Source organism: Triturus cristatus, chromosome 2_1, assembly GCF_964204655.1.
Source record: "Triturus cristatus chromosome 2_1, aTriCri1.1, whole genome shotgun sequence".
Classification (NCBI taxonomy): domain Eukaryota; kingdom Metazoa; phylum Chordata; class Amphibia; order Caudata; family Salamandridae; genus Triturus; species Triturus cristatus.
The window spans coordinates 77,861,677-77,882,984 of record NC_140581.1 but is presented as its reverse complement, the minus strand read 5'-3'; the positions used below and the strand labels follow the sequence as shown (position 1 = coordinate 77,882,984).

The 21,308-nt window shown below is 47.1% G+C and overlaps 1 protein-coding gene across 2 annotated transcripts in view; it reads left to right on the top strand.

Annotated features, from left to right (window-relative positions):
• The first annotated feature begins 3,061 nt into the window (after positions 1-3,061).
• LOC146863776 (uncharacterized) overlaps positions 3,062-21,308 on the top strand; it is a 300,646-nt gene continuing 282,399 nt past the window's right edge. The window contains exons 1-2 of one of the 2 annotated variants that reach the window (XM_085628004.1): positions 3,062-5,725; positions 15,212-15,544. In XM_085628004.1, coding sequence (XP_085484130.1) covers positions 5,686-5,725; positions 15,212-15,544 — 373 coding nt within the window. In that variant the 5' untranslated portion in view covers positions 3,062-5,685. The remainder of the gene's footprint in view (positions 5,726-15,211; positions 15,545-21,308) is intronic. The other variant, XM_085628009.1, reaches the window with a different exon arrangement.

The following is a 21,308-nucleotide window of genomic DNA, read 5'->3' as shown; positions in this document are numbered from 1 at the left end:
GTTGAAAGTTGTGGACAGGGTGGGTTTATTGTATATGGGGTTTATGTATGTGCTCTGTAGGATAGTGCCTCTTTTTGCATGGTTAGCCCCCACTTTATGTATGATGTGATTTCAGACTGTAAATGCACTTGGTCCCTGCTAACCAGGTTCCCAATGCCAAATCTCATTCCCAAACACTGTACCACGATCGGCACAATGTCAGTTACCCCTGTAAGTCCCTAGTAAAGGGGTACCCCTGGTACCTAGGGCATGGGTACTGAAGAAGGTCCCCTGGAGCTGCAACACTGGTTGCGCTGCACCAGGGACCCCTCGCCAAGGCTATGCACATTGCAGGCTGCGTGTCTTGGTGCAGGAAAATCCAAGGAGCCAACATGGCATACACCTCTGTGTGCCATGCCTCAAACACTGCACAAGTAACTTGCCTACTGTAGGCCTTTAACCCTAAGGCAGGGTGCACTATATCTTATGTGAGGGCATATCAGCATAATCAGATATGCCCAACAATGTCCATTCCATTCTGTGATGTTGTGAGTGGACAGGGAAGTCATAAAGAATACATGGGCTGGATACTTGTCAACACGAGTTTCCTAGCTCCATGATGGCTTCACTGATTTCTTAGATGTTTGGTACCAAATATCTTGCCTTGATAAACCCTCACTGACGCCAGTGGTGGATTTATTAATATATTCACAGAGGTGACACTTTTAGAGGATCCTCAATAACCTACCAAGCACTGGTGTGGTTCCTGACTTGTTTTCGCCTGCCTGCGACTCCCACACATGTTTCTGACCTCATGGGGTGAGAGCCAGCGCTCTCAGAGGACAGAGACAAAGCCTGCTCTTGGCAGAGATGCTTCACACCTTCTCCTGGACAGGATGGCCTTCCTGGGCAGGACGTTTCAAAGGCGATGCTGCCTTTGAAATCCAATCCAGGAAACTCCAGATCGTGGGTGAGTCCAAGCCTGCTTTCCTGCTCTACTTTTGGTGGGAGGAAATGCGGGAAAATAAGTGACGTGAGAAGGAGGGTCTCCACTTAGACAACACCACCCTAGGGTGGGAGAGGTGATGTAAACCTCTCTCCTGAAGTTCCACCATCTTGGAATGGTGGAGAATCCTCCAATCAGGGCTAGGGTAGTGCTAGGGTAGTGCCCCCTTCCACTGGAAGGGGTAACTAGAGAGTGTAGATACCCTAAAGGTAGGTTGATAATTGGCTACTACTTGTCTCTCCTTGTAACTCCCCTAAATGCAGTATTTAGTTGCCACCCCGAGACCTGAACATCAGATTCTAAGGACTAGACCAGGACAAAGAAGCCCTGCGGTTCGAGAACTGAAGCCTTGCTGCAGAAGAAAAAGGTTCCAAACCTTACCTGCTGTTCCCAGGACTCGACAATTGCTGCTGCTATGTCATCCTAAAACCTGAGAGGACTCCATAAACCCCAAAGCACCTCCAGCTTCAAGAATTCACACAGAAGCTCCCTTGGAGTGAAGGCATCACTCCCCTACACACCGCAGGCACCAATCCCATGAAGTCTGGTTTGTCGAGTAGCTGCTCCTCGATGGGCTCGACACAGCACCAAAGGAAGAAGAGATACAACAGCTCCGTGGGGTCAGTACTATCTCCTCACCAAGCTTGGAGACACCAGGACCTACCGGAGCCGTGTTGTACCAACACCCAGGGTCCCGGACCCCCAATGGCAAACACCAAGAAGAAGAGTCCACTCTGGACTCCCAAAGCAGCAGAAGCAAGCACTCATCGAGGGATGTTGAGACACACAAGACCCACTTCCTAAGGGGCCCAGCTGTTCCGAGATCGCCTCTCGAAGTTGACTGCTCCTAACCGCGATGACCTAAAGGTGCTCTGACCTATTCGCTTTGCACCCGGCCGCCCCGGCATTGACTAAACTGCTGTGCTTCCATAGTCCCCAGGCCCTTGGAACCTCCTCCGTTTAAGGATTCCCCTCAGACTTACCTGTAAGTCCACCTGTGCAGTGTGTTTTCAAGTGACCCCCTTCGGCTTTGCGCACCAGTTTCCAAGAACCTCAGCACTCTGTTCCTGGCTGACCCGGGACACCCCCGAACGTCTCCTGCTGAAACTTTGAACCTGGTCCCAACATCAGCCGAAGGCGAACTTCGTGAAAGCATTGCCAGATTTTCTATGCATTTATCTGCTTTTTCCCCATTACCTCCTATGGTGCCTATTTTCGCATAAATGTGATATCGTTTATGAACGTTGAAAAATCGTAACTCGGAAAGTACTTACCTTAGAACTATGATCTTGGTCTTAAAAATTCTACGAAAGAGACACTATTTTTATAAATTGGTCTTGGAATTATTCTTGAGTGTCTGTGTTGCTTTTATTACCTATCTGGAGTACAGCAAATGCTTAGCACTTCCCTCTTATAAGCCTCCCTGCCCGCCCAGACCACCACAAAAAGAGCATTAGAATTATCTGCTTTTCCCTCTGGGTACAATTTGGGGATCCTCTTCACCCTCTGCCTAGTGTCCTTCTTTTTAGCACACTACAGAGAGCCAGCTTCCTCGTGCTTAACTTTGAATGTGATAAAAAACCACAGAAATTCACTGAAGAAACAAAGGTTATTCTGACGTAGTTAGGTTTAGTAATAATATCGTAATATAGGTGGAAAAAAACAAATTCACAAAAAAACACAATGATTACAGTTATAGTTAGGTGTTGAAATGAGAAGAACCAATGTTAAGAACACACACAAACACACTCAAACTCATCCCTTATAACTTGGTGATCTACCTGTAACTTGAGTCCATCATGGACTGCGTATGGCCTCACAGATGACATCACACGATATGCCAAATGACATTATTGATGACAAACAAGATTTTTACTTTTTGTGGGAAAATTCTGCTGCACCGTTGATAGCTAGAGCCTTGAAGCTTTGCTACTTCTCTTCCTCCGGATGTGTCGCCTCCTCCCAGCTGCCACTCTCTGTCAGACACAAATGAGGAAGTGTGGCTGTGGGACAGACGGGAGGTGGGCACCGCCTCTTCCACAGGAGGAAGGCTGTCACATCCGCCCTGATTGCAGCACAGACACACATCGGACAGCACTGAAGACAGACCTGAAGGACAGACACACACCGGACAGCACTGAACACAGACCTGCAGCACAGCCACACATCGGACAGCACTGAACACAGACCTGAAGCGCAGACACACAAGGGACAGCCCTGAAGACAGACCTGCAGCACAGCCACACATCCGACAGCACTGAACACAGACCTGAAGCGCAGACACACAAGGGACAGCCCTGAAGACAGACCTGCAGCACAGCCACACATCGGACAGAACTGAACACAGACCTGAAGCGCAGACACACAAGGGACAGCCCTGAAGACAGACCTGCAGCACAGCCACACATCGGACAGCACTGAACACAGACCTGAAGCGCAGACACACAAGGGACAGCACTGAACACAGACCTGCAGCACAGCCACACATCGGACAGCACTGAACACAGACCTGAAGCGCAGACACACAAGGGACAGCCCTGAAGACAGACCTGCAGCACAGACACACACTGGACAGCACTGAACAGAGACCTGCAGCACAGACACACACCGGACAGCACTGAAGACAGACCTGCAGCACAGACACACACTGGACAGCACTGAAGACAGACCTGAAGCAAAGACACACAAGGGACAGCACTGAAGACAGACCTGAAGCACAGACACACAAGGGACAGCCCTGAAGACAGACCTGAAGCACAGACACACAACGGACAGCCCTGAAGACAGCCCTGCAGCACATACACACACCGGACAGCACTGAAGACAGACCTGCAGCACAGACACACAGAGGACAGCACTGAAGACAGACCTGCAGCACAGACACACAAGGGACAGCACTGAAGACAGACCTGCAGCACAGACACACAAGGGACAGCACTGAAGACAGACCTGCAGCACAGACACACATCGGACAGCACTGAACACAGACCTGAAGCACAGACACACACCGGACAGCACTGAAGACAGACCTGCAGCACAGACACACACCGGACAGCACTGAAGACAGACCTGAAGTAAAGACACACACTGGACAGCACTGAAGACAGACCTGAAGCAAAGACACACAAGGGACAGCACTGAAGACAGACCTGAAGCACAGACACACAAGGGACAGCCCTGAAGACAGACCTGAAGCACAGACACACAACGGACAGCCCTGCAGCACATACACACACCGGACAGCACTGAAGACAGACCTGCAGCACAGACACACAACGGACAGCACTGAAGATAGACCTGACGCACAGACACACAGAGGACAGCACTGAAGACAGACCTGCAGCACAGACACACAACGGACAGCACTGAAGACAGACCTGCAGCACAGACACACAACGGACAGCACTGAACACAGACCTGCAGCACAGACACACAACGGACAGCACTGAAGACAGCCCTGCAGCAGATACACACACCGGACAGCACTGAAGACAGACCTGCAGCACAGACACACAACGGACAGCACTGAAGACAGACCTGCAGCACAGACACACAACGGACAGCACTGAACACAGACCTGCAGCACAGACACACAACGGACAGCACTGAAGACAGCCCTGCAGCACATACACACACCGGACAGCACTGAAGACAGACCTGCAGCACAGACACACAGAGGACAGCACTGAAGACAGACCTGCAGCACAGACACACAAGGGACAGCCCTGAAGACAGACCTGCAGCACAGACACACACTGGACAGCACTGAAGACAGCCCTGAAGCACAGACACACAACGGACAGCACTGAAGACAGCCCTGAAGCACAGACACACAACGGAAAGCACTGAAGACAGACCTGAAGCACAGACACACAAGGGATAGCACTGAAGACAGACCTGAAGCACAGACACACAAGGGACAGCACTGAAGACAGACCTGAAGCACAGACACACAAGGGACAGCCCTGAAGACAGACCTGAAGCACAGACACACAAGGGACAGCCCTGAACACAGACCTGCAGCACAGACACACAACGGACAGCACTGAAGACAGACCTGCAGCACAGACACACACCGGACAGCACTGAAGACAGACCTGCAGCACACACACACAAGGGACAGCACTGAACAGAGCTGCAGCACAGACACACAGAGGACAGCACTGAAGACAGACCTGCAGCACAGACACACAAGGGACAGCCCTGAAGACAGACCTGAAGCACAGACACAGAAGGGACAGCACTGAACACAGACCTGAAGCACAGACACACACCGGACAGCACTGAACACAGCCCTGCAGCACAGACACACAAGGGACATCACTGAAGACAGACCTGCAGCACAGACACACACAAGGGACAGCCCTGAACACAGACGTTCTGACCCGGAGTGTGCCTGGTCAGTCGTGCACTGAAGGCAGCGATCAGTGACACATCCCCGCCTGTCCTTGGATGTGGCCGTGGTTATCCCTGGTTTCTGTTCCTGCCGAGGGAGGGGTCCCCGGTGCCCAGGCTCAGCCCACCCTCGGGTCAGGGTCAGCTCAGGCTCTGGAGAAGCAGTGACCTCTGAGGAGCCTTCAGACTGGGGCCAGCAGATTCCCTGGACCAACCCTGAGGGCAGAAACCCTGCCCTGCAGACCAGTGTGAGACTGAGTTACAGATAATATCCATCATCAAGGGAAGAGCAGAGGAGCTGCAGAATGAGCGCACTGGTCGCTCTGGTTCTCATCTTCTCAGCAGGTGAGAGCCGGTCTGTTTGTAGGTTATTTTTGAGTATTTTTCATGTATGTGAACTCATAATTCAAATCTGTACCATCATGTAGTAAAACAAGTAGTGTCTGTGATGAATCCCAGGCCCCCTGCGCGGGGGGGGGGGTGGGAGATGCCAGCTCCATCCCATGTGAGTCTAGCATCAAAGCCCAGCAGCAGCAGCAGCTCATTCCTCAGCCCGGCTTTACCAGGCTGAACCTCTCATTCTTTTTATGAGGCCTGGATACTGAAGGCAGGGAATGACACCCAGCGACTCTAAGCAGCTCATTCGTGTATTTAATTAGTTATTTATTCATAAAGTTTGCAGGTTTATATAGAGCAAATGATACTCGAGTATCAGAACGCTTTACAGTACACATCAGGAAACACAGCAGGAGGAGATCAAGGAAGAGATTAATTAAGTAAATAAACATCCGTAAGAAAGAAAATCAATCAGGATCACATTTCTAACGCAAATAAAGAACCGAAAAGTTAATTCAGTAGGAATTTTTCAATCAGGAAGGACCTGATTACAAGTTTAGGTGCTATTTATCGCACTCGATAAATAACAATACCAGGGGTGCGTTATTTATTGTGTACGATAAATAACACCTGTTACGAGTTTGTGGGGAATAACATGCAGATTTTGGTGTTTAATGCACACAAAGCAGACATTTACAGGCACATGCATCAACGTTTTTTGCAAGCGCAAATCCTGTGATTCACAAAAATCGGCCGTTTGCGCCTGCAAAAGGGCTTTTGCGATGCATCAAAGTGTAAGGCACGCGCAATTTAAGAAATCACAATTCATTGCAATTTCTTAAATTGCGATTGCATATAAGGAATCTCAATTTGCGATTTTAATAGCGATTTCTACATGCGTAGGCTTTTGAGAGTCCCTAATTGCGATTACTTAATAATCGCAATTAAGGACTCGCAAAAGCCTACTTTGATGCATGTGTCCCCATATCCGCAAGAAACAGTAAAAGCCAAACAATTTCCCCTGTCAAGTTTCGGCAGGTTTGATCTGACAAACTTAAACGATGTCTGAAGTATTTAATGTATCTGATAATTATCCGATGTCATAAATAATTTCCAACTTGTAATTCCTACCTATGCGCAAACGGGAATACGCTGTAGTCAGAAAAAACCAACCCACTCGTAAGCAAGCCCTGAGTGCTATAAGTTCTTCTTGAATGTTTTAACCCCTTCAGTGCCCATGACGAGCTGGACTCGTCATGGGCCGCGGTGGCGCTGTGCCCATGACGAGTCCAGCTCGTCATAGACCCCGCCTGCTAATACAACGGCCGGCACAGGGCGGGGAAAGGGGCGGGCACTGAAGGGGTTAAAGGAAGAGCCAGTGGTCAGTAAAGTATAAGGTCCAGACTCTGGAAGCACTTACTGAGAAAAACCCAGAGATAGTTCTTTGTTCCTTGAAACTGGGTGGTTACAGGAAAACATATGCAGCACTTGTAGGGGAACAAGAGTCTCACAATGGACCCGTTTATGTGGCACATATTTTAGGGTGCGACAGTACGGGGCTGGGAAACAGCCATCACATTGCATGCGTTATAACACATGCGATTACAACACGGTTGTTATAACAACCGCGTTGTTACATCGCAGTACCATTACAACGCAAGTCGTTACAAGGACTTGCTGTAGGGGGCGCTCTAAACTAAGGAATAGTATAATTTACTATCCCAACACCTTCCCTACTGTTGCACACACTGGAATTGGAATAGTAAATTATACTATTCCTAAGTCCAGTGCGCCCCCTACAGCAAGTCGTTGTAACGACTTGCGTTGTAATGGTACTGTGATGTGACAACGCGGTCATTATAACGACCGCCTTGTAATAGCATGCGTTTACAATGCATGCGATGTAAAGACCAATATTCTACGGGGCTCTGTGGGTAATGCAAGCTACTTTGAAAATGCTTCTCACTTCTTTTGAAGGTGAGTTGAGACTACTCAGAGCAGAAGTAATATATAACAGAAGCACCTTACTCCAGGTGCAATTCTTGTTGCCACATTGAGTGTGGCTTTCACTGGAGCCAGTGCTGTTTTGGGTTCCCTGTGAATAGTGCATTCCCATAGTCCAGTCTGGAGAAGGCTAGGGATTGTATGACATTTTAAAAGCCAGGTTCTGTATTGGAAGCTTTGATATTTCTTCAGGTTTATGCTCCTGGCAAGGACAATGCCAAATGAAGTGGTGCAGTCAATAATTTTCTGTTAGGAGGATAGCCAGTCTTGTAGTGTGCAGCACAGCTGCTTCTTCTGCAGGATCACTGCAGATTTTTCACCTTTTTACGTACCCTGTTTTTGGTGTCATTAGAACGGTGCGCACTTTACCTACCACTGCTAAGTGTCGTAAAGTACCTGTGCTTCCCGGCTGAACCATGTGCTGTAGATTGGAACTCCCTATTTAGCGCATTAGCTTCTATTTAAATCCATCGTAAGTGGCGTCTAGGGAGGCAACACTCTGCACTGGATGGGCTACAGTTTAAATGCACTGCTGTGACACGTATGTGGGAGCTGTGCCTTTGCAATGTAAGACAAACCTATTTTTATGTATTCGTAAATCACCCCTTAAGAGTGCATATGAGGCCCACAGGAAAAGCAACATCAAAGTGCCCAGTCTAACACTGAGAGTGGCCAGTCTAACACTGAGAGTGGCCAGTCTAACACTAAGAGTGGCCAGTTTAGCACTGAGAGTGGCCAGTTTAACACTGTGAGTGGCCAGTTTAACACTGGGAGCAGCCAGTGTAACACTTAGAGTGGCCAGTTTAACTCTGAGAGTGGCCAGTTTAACACTGAGAGTGACCAGTTTAGAACTGTGAGTGGCCAGTTTAATACTGTGAGTGGCCAGTTTAACACTGAGAATGGCCATTTTAACACTGAGAGTGGCAAGTTTAACACTGAGAGTGGTCAGTTTAACACTGAGAGTGTCAAGTTTAACACTGAGAGTGGCCAGTTTAACACTGAGAATGGACAGTGTAGCACTGAGAGTGGCCAGTTTACCACTGAGAGTGGCCACTTTAACACTGACTGTGGCTGTGTAACACTGAGAGTGGCCAGTTTAAAACTGAGAGTGGCAAGTTTAACACTGAGAGTGGCTGTTTAACACTGAGAGTGTCAAGTTTAACACTGAGAGTGGCCAGTTTAACACTGAGAGTGGCCAGTTTAACACTGAGAATGGCCAGTGTAACACTGAGAGTGGCCAGTTTACCACTGAGAGTGGCAAGTTTAACACTGAGAATGGTCAGTTTAACACTGAGAGTGGCAAGTTTAACACTGAGAATGGGCAGTGTAACACTGAGAGTGGCCGGTTTACCACTGAGAGTGGCCAGTTTAACACTGACTGTGGCTGTGTCTCACTGAGAGTATCAAGTTTAGCACTGAGAGTGGCGGTTTAAAACTGAGAGTGTCAAGTTTAACACTGCGAGTGGCCAGATTAACACTGAGAATGGCCAGTTTAACACTGAGAATGGGCAGTGTAACACTGAGAATGGGCAGTGTAACACTGAGAATGGGCAGTGTAACACTGAGAGTGGCCAGTTTAACACTGAGAGTGGCCAGTTTAACACTGAGAGTGGCCAGTTTAACACTGGGAGTGGCCAGTGTACCACTGGGAGTGGCCAGTGTAACACTGGGAGCAGCCAGTGTAACACTGAGAGTGGCCAGTTTAACACTGAGAGTGGTCAGTTTAACACTGAAAGTGGCCAGTTTAACACTGAGAGTGGCCAGTTTAGAACTGTGAGTGGCCAGTTTAATACTGTGAGCGGCCAGTTTAACACTGAGAGTGGCAAGTTTAACACTGAGAATGGGCTGCGTAACACTGAGAGTGGCCAGTTTACCACTGAGAGTGGCCAGTTTAACACTGACTGTGGCTGTGTCTCACTGAGAGTGGCAAGTTAACACTGGGAACGGCCAGTTTAACACTGAGAGTGGCCAGTTTAACACTGAGAATGGCCATTTTAACACTGAGAGTGGCCAGTTTAACACTGAGAGTGGCAAGTTTAACACTGAGAGTGGCCAGTTGAACACTGAGAGTGGCCAGTTTAACACTGGGAGTGGCCAGTGTAACACTGGGAGTGGCCAGTTTAACACTGAGAGTGGCCAGTGTAACACTGGGAGTGGCCAGTTTAGCACTGAGAGTGGCGGTTTAAAACTGAGAGTGTCAAGTTTAACACTGCGAGTGGCCAGATTAACACTGAGAATGGCCAGTTTAACACTGAGAATGGGCAGTGTAACACTGAGAATGGCCATTTTAACACTGAGAGTGGCCAGTTTAACACTGAGAGTGGCCAGTTTAACACTGAAAGTGGCCAGTTTAACACTGAGAGTGGCCAGTTTAGAACTGTGAGTGGCCAGTTTAATACTGTGAGCGGCCAGTTTAACACTGAGAGTGGCAAGTTTAACAATGAGAATGGACAGCGTAACACTGAGAGTGGCCAGTTTACCACTGAGAGTGGCCAGTTTAACACTGACTGTGGCTGTGTCTCACTGAGAGTGTCAAGTTTAGCACTGAGAGTGGCGGTTTAAAACTGAGAGTGTCAAGTTTTACACTGCGAGTGGCCAGATTAACACTGAGAATGGCCAGTTTAACACTGAGAATGGGCAGTGTAACACTGAGAATGGGCAGTGTAACACTGAGAGTGGCCAGTTTAACATTGAGAGTGGCCAGTTTAACACTCGGAACGGCCAGTTTAACACTGAGAGTGGCCAGGTTAACACTGAGAATGGCCATTTTAACACTGAGAATGGCCATTTTAACACTGAGAGTGGCCAGTTTAACACTGAGAGTGGCCAGTTTAACACTGAGAGTGGCCAGTTGAACACTGAGAGTGGCCAGTTTAACACTGGGAGTGGCCAGTGTAACACTGGGAGTGGCCTGTTTAACACTAAGAGCGGCCAGTGTAACACTGGGAGTGGGCAGTTTAGCACTGAGAGTGGCGGTTTAAAACTGAGAGTGTCAAGTTTAACACTGCGAGTGGCCAGATTAACACTGAGAATGGCCAGTTTAACACTGAGAATGGGCAGTGTAACACTGAGAATGGCCAGTGTAACACTGAGAATGGGCAGTGTAACACTGAGAGTGGCCAGTTTAACATTGAGAGTGGCCAGTTTAACACTGAGAACGGACAGTTTAACACTGAGAGTGGCCAGTTTAACACTGAGAGTGGCCAGTCTAACACTGAGAGTGGCCAGTTTAACACTGAGAGTGGCCAGTCTAACACTGAGAGTGGCAAGTTTAACACTGAGAGTGGCCAGTTTAACACTGAGAGTGGCCAGTTTAACACTGGGAGTGGCCAGTGTAACACTGAGAGTGGCCAGTTTAACACTGAGAGTGGCCAGTGTAACACTGAGAGTGGCCAGTCTAACACTGAGAGTGGCCAGTTTAACACTGAGAGTGGCCTGTGTAACACTGAGAGTGGCCAGTTTAACACTAAGAGTGGCCAGTCTAACACTGGGAGTGGCCAGTTTAACACTGAGAGTGGCCAGTTTAACACTGAGAGTGGCAAGTTTAAAACTGAGAGTGGCCAGTTTAACACTGTTATATTTGCAGGCCCTGACTAGACAGCACAGGAGCATACCTAATTACTGGAATACTTTAACTGGGATCGGGCCATAGGGTTCTGCAATGTGTAAAGGTATTGTGGGAGAAAGGCCATTTTAGCCACTGAGATCCGTCCATGGTAGATAATGGAAGAGTTTTCCAGAATCCTCCTGCGTCGATCAGTCCCCAGACCCTTTCCCATATTTATTGAGCATTGTTCCTGGCTTTATTAGTAACTTTTATTCTAAATGGAGGAAGAGTACATTTAAAACCCTAGAGGACATGCTCCTCCAGGTATGGAAATAGTTTTGTTTCCCCCAGTTAGTGAGTAGGCCTGCTACATCCGTGAACCTGTCCAACTCCTTGTGGTGAAGAGGAACTGATTGGCCCTCTTCTGTTAAATACACCAATATATCCTTGGCGTGGGTTCCATCCCCCGCTCCAGCTCCACTGCACCCCTGCCCCCTTATTGAGACAGATCTCTATGCACCTTACACGCTATTCGCTCCATAGGTGATGCAAACAGTGTCAGGGGTGGGGAGCATCCCTGTCTGGTACCTCTCTCGAGTTTCCAGCTCCCTGTGATCGTTGGACTCAGCTATGAAAAATTGGATCCAATTCCATCCTTTCTATAACTAGCCACATGTATTCCCACCCCAGTGTGTCAAATGCATAATTAATATTGAGTACATAGGTTTCTTCAGATACCAATAACCCGTGGGTAAAATGTAGGACCCGTCTAAGCGTTGTGCTTCTACCTGGGAGAAGCCCTGATTACTCCTCGTGCATTAGTCTGCTTATCAGATGTAGGGCTTTTTCTTAAGTATCTTACTCACTGTGAACACTACACAGGATAGTCAGTGCTTAGCTTTCACAGCAGGCGAGTAGCGTTGGGTCTCTGTGGGTTTTGGGACTGGTATTATCAGTGTTTCTCTCATAGTGTGTTGTAGTCAGATGACACACCTTTCATCACCAGGTTGAACTTGGGTGTGCAATACATATTCTGAATTGACCATAAAATTATAAATCAGTGTGCCACATTTGAATCATTCTAGCCCCTCTACTCTCCACCATCTTTGTATATTTTGGCTACATGAACTCTAAATGTGGTTAAAGTTCTGATGTCTCCCCAATGGTTTACTCTGGGGTGATGTACCTTCTTCACTTGAGTATGGCGTCAGTGCACATACAAGCATTTGGCAATTTTGGTTTCTTTCCATGCTCGAAAGCTCACACTCTGTGAAAGTCTAGCTGGAAAGAAACAAGAATGTCCCCTGGGATTGCTGAACTGCTGGCTTAAAGGTCATTGCTATTGGCACATTATTCTAAAGAATGGGTTCACGAGCGCCTCATTAACAGAGCGCCATTTTGTAATGCTCTGAATCTTGGCCTAATTAGTGGCTGCAAGCAGGGGAAATCAGTGTAGGCAGGATGAGGTTAAAAAATAAAACAAGCAAAACGTACCTTCATCCTCGCCGCCTCTTCAGCTCCGATGCATGCACGGGCTCCTAGAGTCCCCTGCGTCAATCCAGACGCTACGCTCATGCTGGTATTACCCGGCATGAGAGAAGCGTCGGAACTGGGTGGAGCGGGCTGGCTCCGAGTTCTACCAGGGACTGGGAGCCTGTGCTCCTGAGCCTGCTGATATCGCCAAGCAATAGCCTGGAAATACCCAAGGGAGCATGTCGGTTTGGGCGGCCATAGACGCCGGCCAAACCGACATGCGCACTGGCAGTGTGGCCTCAGCCCACCAATCCTCTTGCTGGCCCCGTCCTCAAGACTCGGCTCAGCTATGAAGTAAAATAAAATGATCATAAAGCAGTTTTATAACAGGTTTACGATCATTTTAGTTCACATACATCGGCTGGTTCCAGTAGTTGGACAACGCTGCTCCGCCATAGCAGAAGAGCCGCCCCGTCAGTGCATGACCCAACCGCTTGCATTTCAGAAAACCATTAAAAATGGAGCTGTGATGACCTTCGACCAATGGCGTAGCTAGACATATTGCCTCCTGGGACGGTCCCTGAGTTGGGTGAGCAGAGCAGGTAAGAGGGGGGGACAGGTGGTAGTCGACAGACGAATTGCTCATCTGCTTGCCCAAAAAAAGAGTGCCGCCTGGGGCGGACCCCCTCTACTGCCCTCCCTAGCTATGCCACTGCTTTCAACTGGGCTCAAGCTAACTTCCAGAGTCTCCTGGTAGCAATAGAGAACGGATCCACGGTGAACTGTGGCTTGTAACTTACAAATTCCATTCATAAAGGTATCTGCAACATCTCTTATTCTAGTTGTAGTATTTTCTTAATTGTTATTGCTCTTTCAAGATATACAGCACATTTCACAAACGAATTCTGATTTAAGAATAAATCTTTTTTTTGACTTGATAATGGTTATATTGAGATGCCAGTTTGCTCTCGCTAATGTGTCCAGGGATGGCTAATGCGACACATACTTTTTTGTAAACACTGTGGCACAGGCGTACTCGCCGTCGCCACTACATTGACCACAGTTCCTTGGGGCAACTTGCTGGTGTGACGAGCAGGGTGCGGCCTATTGGATTTAATTTATTACGGCTCCCTTGAGCTATCGGGCTGACGAGCCTTGGACCTGCACCTGCGCGCCATGAGAGGTACTCTACCTGTTTTAATTACATTTTGGCAGTCCACGCGGCACCCCTATACACTTACCTGCTCCCTGCTGACGAGAGGCAACTACCTCGAAACACGTGTCCAGGGATGGCTAATGCGACACATACTTTTTTGTAAACACTGTGGCACAGGCGTACTCGCCGTCGCCACTACATTGACCACAGTTCCTTGGGGCAACTTGCTGGTGTGACGAGCAGGGTGCGGCCTATTGGATTTAATTTACCAGGGACTGGGAGCCTGTGCTCCTGAGCCTGCTGATATCGCCAAGCAATAGCCTGGAGATACCCAAGGGAGCATGTCGGTTTGGGCGGCCATAGATGCCGGCCAAACCGACATGCGCACTGGCAGTGTGGCCTCAGCCCACCAATCCTCTTGCTGGCCCCGTCCTCAAGACTCGGCTCAGCTATGGAGTAAATTAAAATGATCATAAAGCAGTTTTATAACAGGTTTACGATCATTTTAGTTCACATACATCGGCTGGTTCCAGCAGTTTGACAACGCTGCTCCGCCATAGCAGAAGAGCCGCCCCGTCAGTGCATGACCCAACCGCTTGCATTTCAGAAAACCATTAAAAATGGAGTTGTGATGACCTTCGACCAATGGCGCAGCTAGACATATTGCCTCCTGGGACGGTCCCTGAGTTGGGTGAGCAGAGCAGGTAAGAGGGGGGGACAGGTGGTAGTCGACAGACAAATTGCTCATCTGCTTGCCCAAAAAGAGAGTGCCGCCTGGGGCGGACCCCCCCTACTGCCCTCCCTAGCTATGCCACTGCTTTCAACTGGGCTCAAGCTAACTTCCAGAGTCTCCTGGTGGTAACGGAGAACGGATCCACGGTGAACTGTGGCTTGTAACTTACAAATTCCATTCATAAAGGTATCTGCAACATCTCTTATTCTAGTTGCAGTATTTTCTTAATTTTTATTGCTCTTTCAAGATATACAGCACATTTCATAAACGAATTCTGATTTAAGAATAAATCTTTTTTTTGACTTGATAATGGTTATATTGAGATGACAGTTTGCTCTTGCTAATGTTTTTCTGTAATTTCCCTGTAAAGCCAGCATTCCTTATTCGATTTGCAGTATTTTGTTTCTTTTTATCTCCCTTTCAGGTTAATAAATATCTGAGTAACTAATTGTTGATCAGAAGACAGTGAACAGAAATTTTACAAACATATCTAATTTAAGAGCACGTTTTTTTCTGATAATGGTTATACTGAGGGGTCAGGCTGCCCGTGCTCATGGGTCACTTTGTCATTTCTCTTCCAAGCACGCGGCCAGGCTCTGACCGGTCCAGAAGAGGTCACAGGGACCCTTGGAGAGTCGGTGTCCATTGAATGCAGATATGAGGCAGGAGACCGCGATTATTCCAAGTATTGGTGTCGAGGAGCAACCCGGCTCTGCGACAAACTTGTACAAACATCGATCTCTGAGCGAGAGGTGACTGAGGGCCGCGTGACCATCAGGGATTCGCCGCAGACCGGGTCATTCACGGTGGTCATGGAGGGGCTGCGGTCGGAAGACGCCGGGAGCTACCGGTGTGGAATAGACAGACGTGGTTTACTGGATCCCCTGGTCTCAGTGTCAGTGGCTGTTCTCAGAGGTGAGTTCACGCTCTGCGGGCATCAATAGTCACCCTGCCTCTGAGTGCTGCTTGGGGAAAGGGGGTTTCAGGGAGTGATATTGTGCATGTATGTATGTATATGTTTATATATGTATGTGTGTATGAATGTCTGTATGTGTGCATGTGTGTACGCATGTGTGTTTACATGCAATGCTACTTGTATAGAGCAAACCTGGCTTGGCAGACACAGTGAACTCAACATGCGTGGGTGCCCAGTGACCGAAGCAAGCTGTTAACTGGGAAAACTACTGTGTTGAGGGCAATACAAAATCATGACCTTTTGTGTGTGAAACTACTTTAAGGAGCCACCATATTCTATAACTCTTTTATTGTATACAGTGGTATCAAGCTATTCCGTGCCATCAATGTATTCAAACGACTCCTTGTTCCCTTTGCCCTTCCCAAGTATCGCTCTGGCTGTTAACAATTGACATTTGAAAGGCTCTTTTCCGGCCAAAGCCAAAACGTTCGACAATATCAATTCCAAAACTGCACACTCACCAAAAATAAGGCTCACAAATGTATGCTGCAAACATAAACACAAAATTATCTATGTACAAATGCATCCAACCAGTTAAAAAATCATAAAACCAGCCAAAAGTACTCACGCCCTGTGTCCCTAGCATCGCACAAACCTATTTTACCCCGGGGCGAGTGTCAGCAATACACCTGGCACAGTTACATGGGCATCCCCTAATTAGCATGAGTCGAGAGCCCACACAAATGAGGGAATGCCCACTTCCAGTCAGGTAACCCAGCCTTAAAGACCGCTGGCCGGTCATATAAGGGTCCTTAAATTCCCTGAACTGACCTACCAAAGGAGAGGGCCTTTAACAATCAGTATAGCCCGGGGCAGAAGGACTATACTGCTGTAGGAACATTCCGCCCACTGAGGCTGGAATGTTCTGATTTGAAAAAGAGAGAACCAGAAAGAATGTTGGAGGGCCAGGCTTATGCCAGCCTTTGCCAGCCACGAGCCACTTCCCGGCAACAACTCAACATGTGATGAGCTCAACTATTCACTTCTGCTGAGTTGTAAAGATACATCTCTTCTCTAATTCGGTCATAAACTATTCATATCTTTGTATTTTTCTTTATAATATAAACAGTTATTTCATTGTACGCATGTGCATTTGCTTGGATATACCCAGTATATCACTGTGCAATACTACACTATGTTTGCCCCTTGCTGTACAGCACATTGAACACTTCCTGGACCACGCCCACTCTCGGATAAATGAATGCATGAAATTAACAGCAGATATTGGAGCATTAAATCAGCAGGATTGTTACGTATTTCATGAGGCATGCTATGTAAATATTCATGTGTTCTTTTAATTCTCCTTTTCTTGCTTTCTTGAAGGACGCTTCGCTTTGCTAGGACCATTGGGGGTCATTTAAACCCAGTGCCCCCTGGTGAGCAGCTGTTCTCTCTATCTGTTACTAATCATACAGATTCAATGCCCACTGGGACCCAAGCCCTCGCACTGCAACCCCCTGAATCTTCTGTGCAAGTATAGAAATCAAATCTCCATTCAATGTCTGTTGGCTGAAAAGTTTTCTGTAAGTAATACCATTCCAGATTTCATCTTCAAACTGAACCCTCTCAGAACAGAGACTGTAATCTTTAACCAAAAAACAGAGGTTCAATTTCTGACTTCTAGCCCTGAAAGCCTTCTTCCCAACTTCATACCGTTTTACCAAATGCAAGTGATTGTCACTAGGCCTGGGCAAAAATTTCGTTCCGTTCGCGGAAATTGCGATAATTTGACATTTTTGCGTTCCGCGGAGAGCGCGAAAATGTCAAAAATTCCGGTTTCCGCAGCTTGGCGATAATTTGTTTCTTGCTCGCGCTGTAAAATAATACATTCTCGCGCGCGCGCGATCGCCTTACCTGAATCCCTGCGTTCGACGACAAGTTTTCTTGATCCGGTCGCGTTCTCCATGAGATGTTGTATTGTTTTTAGCCATTTGCGCTGTCTCGCGACAGTTCGCGCCCGCAGTGACGTCATGCGTCGCGCGATCACGTCTTTCTTCTCGCGATCATGCACCGCGAGAACAACTCAAATCAAGATGGCCGCGCCCGCAAGCAACCACATGGGTAAGTTGGCGACCCGCAACCATGCAGAAAATCTCGCGAACATGCCGGAAAAAAACTTCCGCATCTTCGCGATATTTCTGCTTGTTTGCGATAATTTTAAACATTCTCGCGATAATTTGCGAAGGTTAATTCCGCAAATTCCGCCCACCCCTAATTGTCACGCGTCACATTCACAGAACTCATGAGCAACAACTCTCAGCTAGTATGTTCTCCAGCTGTCTCTTCAAAAGATCGAGTCCCAGCTCTTCGTGTCCAACGTTCACGTTGAGGTCCATTCTCAAATTCTTTCCCACAGCCATGGACAGAATACTAGATGAGCAAATACCACTCTTGTTACCTATAGGTTGTCCTAAAATACCTTCTTACTCTTCTTTCCTGTTGAAATTACCTGGCTTGGAAAAGAGAATTCCTTGTCAGTGCCCTGAGACATAAGGCCTTATTCAACGCGAAACTTGTTTTTAATGTAGGATGATGGTGTACTGAAGGGATTACAGACTGTGCGTATGAGTTTAATTCCAATCATGTATCATAGCGCCAAGAGACCAGGGCTCTGGTGTTAGTTGTCTTTGCAAATTCACCTAACATAATATAAAATAAATTTTTTAGATTTTTAGATTAAAGCAATCGTTCTTCTCTTGCTAGGGAAAAACCGAATTTGGGAAGGGATATGGATATTATCCTGGGGAGGATTGTCGTGTAGTTCCTACAAATATATATAGGATCTGCACATTTACACAACATAAACTGAGGGATTGGTATCTAGACTGATTCCAGACACCCTCAAAGGATATGTTAGTCTGTCAGTCCAGCTAGCTCACAGTGCCACTACTAGCCCCTCTTACCAAGGAGCGGATAGCTTCTGTCAACCATTGAACATGACAATCCTGACCCCTCAGGGATCGTGGAAACAGTGCAGTACTTTTTGCTCAGTCCCTCGTGCTCACTTTGTCTCAGAGAGACACACAGAATAAACGGAGGGGACATTTTCAATAAGCACTTATTGAACCAGCGTCATTCTAGTGTAAAATACGTGTGATGCAACAACCGTGAGACAGAAACAAATATATACGGTTATAAGCACCAGCAGAGTAAAGAAAAGGTAGAATTCTACCATAGTGCTAAAACAATGGATATATGCAAGCATATGGATATATGACAGTAATAATGCGTACTCCTACGATGTCAACCCTAACTAGATGTGCCTAAATGTACCTAGCATGTATGTAGGTGTAAAGCCAAGAATCCCCTAAGGATAAAGCCAACCCCATTACTTGACGTGGGAGAGCGAAGGACCCAAACTTGGTCTCAAGAAGGACACCCCGCGAAGGAAGTCAGACCACTGCGTGCTGGAGTGTCTGTGTGCAGGAACCGCAGCGCCTCGCGTCAGCATGGAAGTCTTTTTCTCCTCTAGCTTGCCCAGTGAAGATGTAGTGCTTATTTATCCGAAAGGTACCCTCAGGTGTTCTATCTAGAAGTGTACTATGGGTATGTCGGGCAAGGTTAAGGATAGAGGTGACTCTTATACAGAGTTATTATGCAGAAGATGGTGAACCTGCTGTAATACTGAGAATTCTCATGCATAATACATGAGGATAGTTTTTCGGAGAAAGCCACACAACAGTCATGTAGCACCTAACTAGGTAAAAGTTCAGCGCCAGACCCATTATGTAAAACGATGGTAGGACAGATGTAGGTAAAAGGTTGTGTATCTACCTACGCTTATATTGGGGTACATTGGGGCTCATAACAGGCTTACATGGGTGTACAGATGCTGTCTAGTGAGCGGTGTTATACCTTATTTTACTATATCAGAATACATAACTAAGGCCGTGATATATGAACAGCAACATTTCCTATTTATAATTCGCAAAAATTAACGACTGTTAACAAATTGAAGTATACCGATCCATAAGAATTAGCATAGGCAAAATGTTATGATTTCCATTTGCCAAACAAATAGTCAAAATTGCCAAATTGGTATCATTAACAAATTATGAATGTCGCAAGGGCGGTGTCTGATGACATCAGCGAACCAGTAAGTGAGCCAGGCTCAGTGTGAGTTGAGAAGGTAGAGGTGCTCAGAAGCAGTGTGGCAGAGCACGATGAGAAGTCAGGAGTCCCAGGAAGTTGTTCACTACAAGAGGAAAAGAAGGTTTAGTGATTCAGATCTAGAAATGCTGGCGAAGGAGTTCATGGCCGAGATGGCAAGCGCTTTGGAAAGTTCTCTCTTACCAAACCACAAATCTAATTTTGAGCTGCATGAGGGAAACAATTCAGTGGGCGTCACAAACAGGATAACTGAGGAAGTGTCCAAGCTTTGATGCTGCTTAAAGTGCCATACCGAGGAGAGACCAGCAGTCAGACCACCAAAGCCAGAGCCACAGGAGGTGGACTTTGCATAGAAACCCCCTCCCACCTTACTACTGGAGGACATTATTTAAGGTACATTCCAGCACGAATAAGTCACAGGGGTCGGCACAATCTACACTTCAGTCCCATGAGGCGGTACTCAATGGAGCATAGCTGGAGGCACTAGTGAAAAAAATTAGGCAATGACAAACATGCAATAAATATCACTCACTCAAGCAGACCTATAGCTCAAACACTCTGAAGATGCAGCATAGACTAAGGCCCTCATTTATGAGATTTTGGCATAGGGCAGCGCAGCAAGCAACCATGCTTCACTACACCACGCCAAAGTGAAAGGGCAGGCATGCACCATATTTATGCAATACGGTGCAGTGCTGTAATTTCTCCCTGAGCTGGAGTTGTTCTGGCAGCCTAGCCCAAATGCAGACACTTTTGCACCGTGGTGCAAGGGTGCCTCTGCTGCATGCAGGATTGCTTTTGTCCAGGAAGGAAACAGATGGTCCTAGACTCTCTTATCTCGCATCAAGTCAAAGATGTTTCTAATTTGAATAACATTTGTTGCATGCATGAAATCAGCACATGGTAATCAATACATGTAAAACTTTCAAATATGCACCTGGAGAAGGATAAGGCACCCAACAGTTTAATGAATATATCTGTTTTATTCACAGAAGAAAATGAGAAGGTAAAGACATTACCAAGTTCTATAGTAATCAAAAAGTTGCTCTAAAAGGAAGGGGTGTAAAGGAGTAGTGCTCGTGCGTGCAATAGATGGAGGTGAAAAGGTCACAGAGTGAGGATAGTTCAATGGAGGTAATTACAACAAATTTACAATCTAAACTGGTTGTAAATAACATTAGCAGCAGCTAGTTATGGCCTGTCCACAGTTCATTATTTTTGTTGTTAATCTACACAGTTTGTAAAGGTTGCAGAGAGATATCATCCATTGGTTGGACGGAATACTATGACATATGGCACAGGCTCCACAGGAGATAAATGTTGATGTTTTGACCAGACTTAATGCGTAGAGGGTATTTTAATCCTCTGCTTGCAGGTCTTCCTCAGGACAAGGGGAGTGTAGGAAGCAACCTATAGGGATAAGTATGAGAAGGAGATCATTAAATGATGCAAACTAGTGTTCGTAAGTGGGACCTTTAGGTGCCTAAGTTACTGACCTATTCCAGGTGCCTGTAGTTGGATGGCCCTGATCACTGCTCCCGGGGGTGGGTAGTTTGTAAGAAGGATGAAGGTGCACGTTAGATTACCCATTCC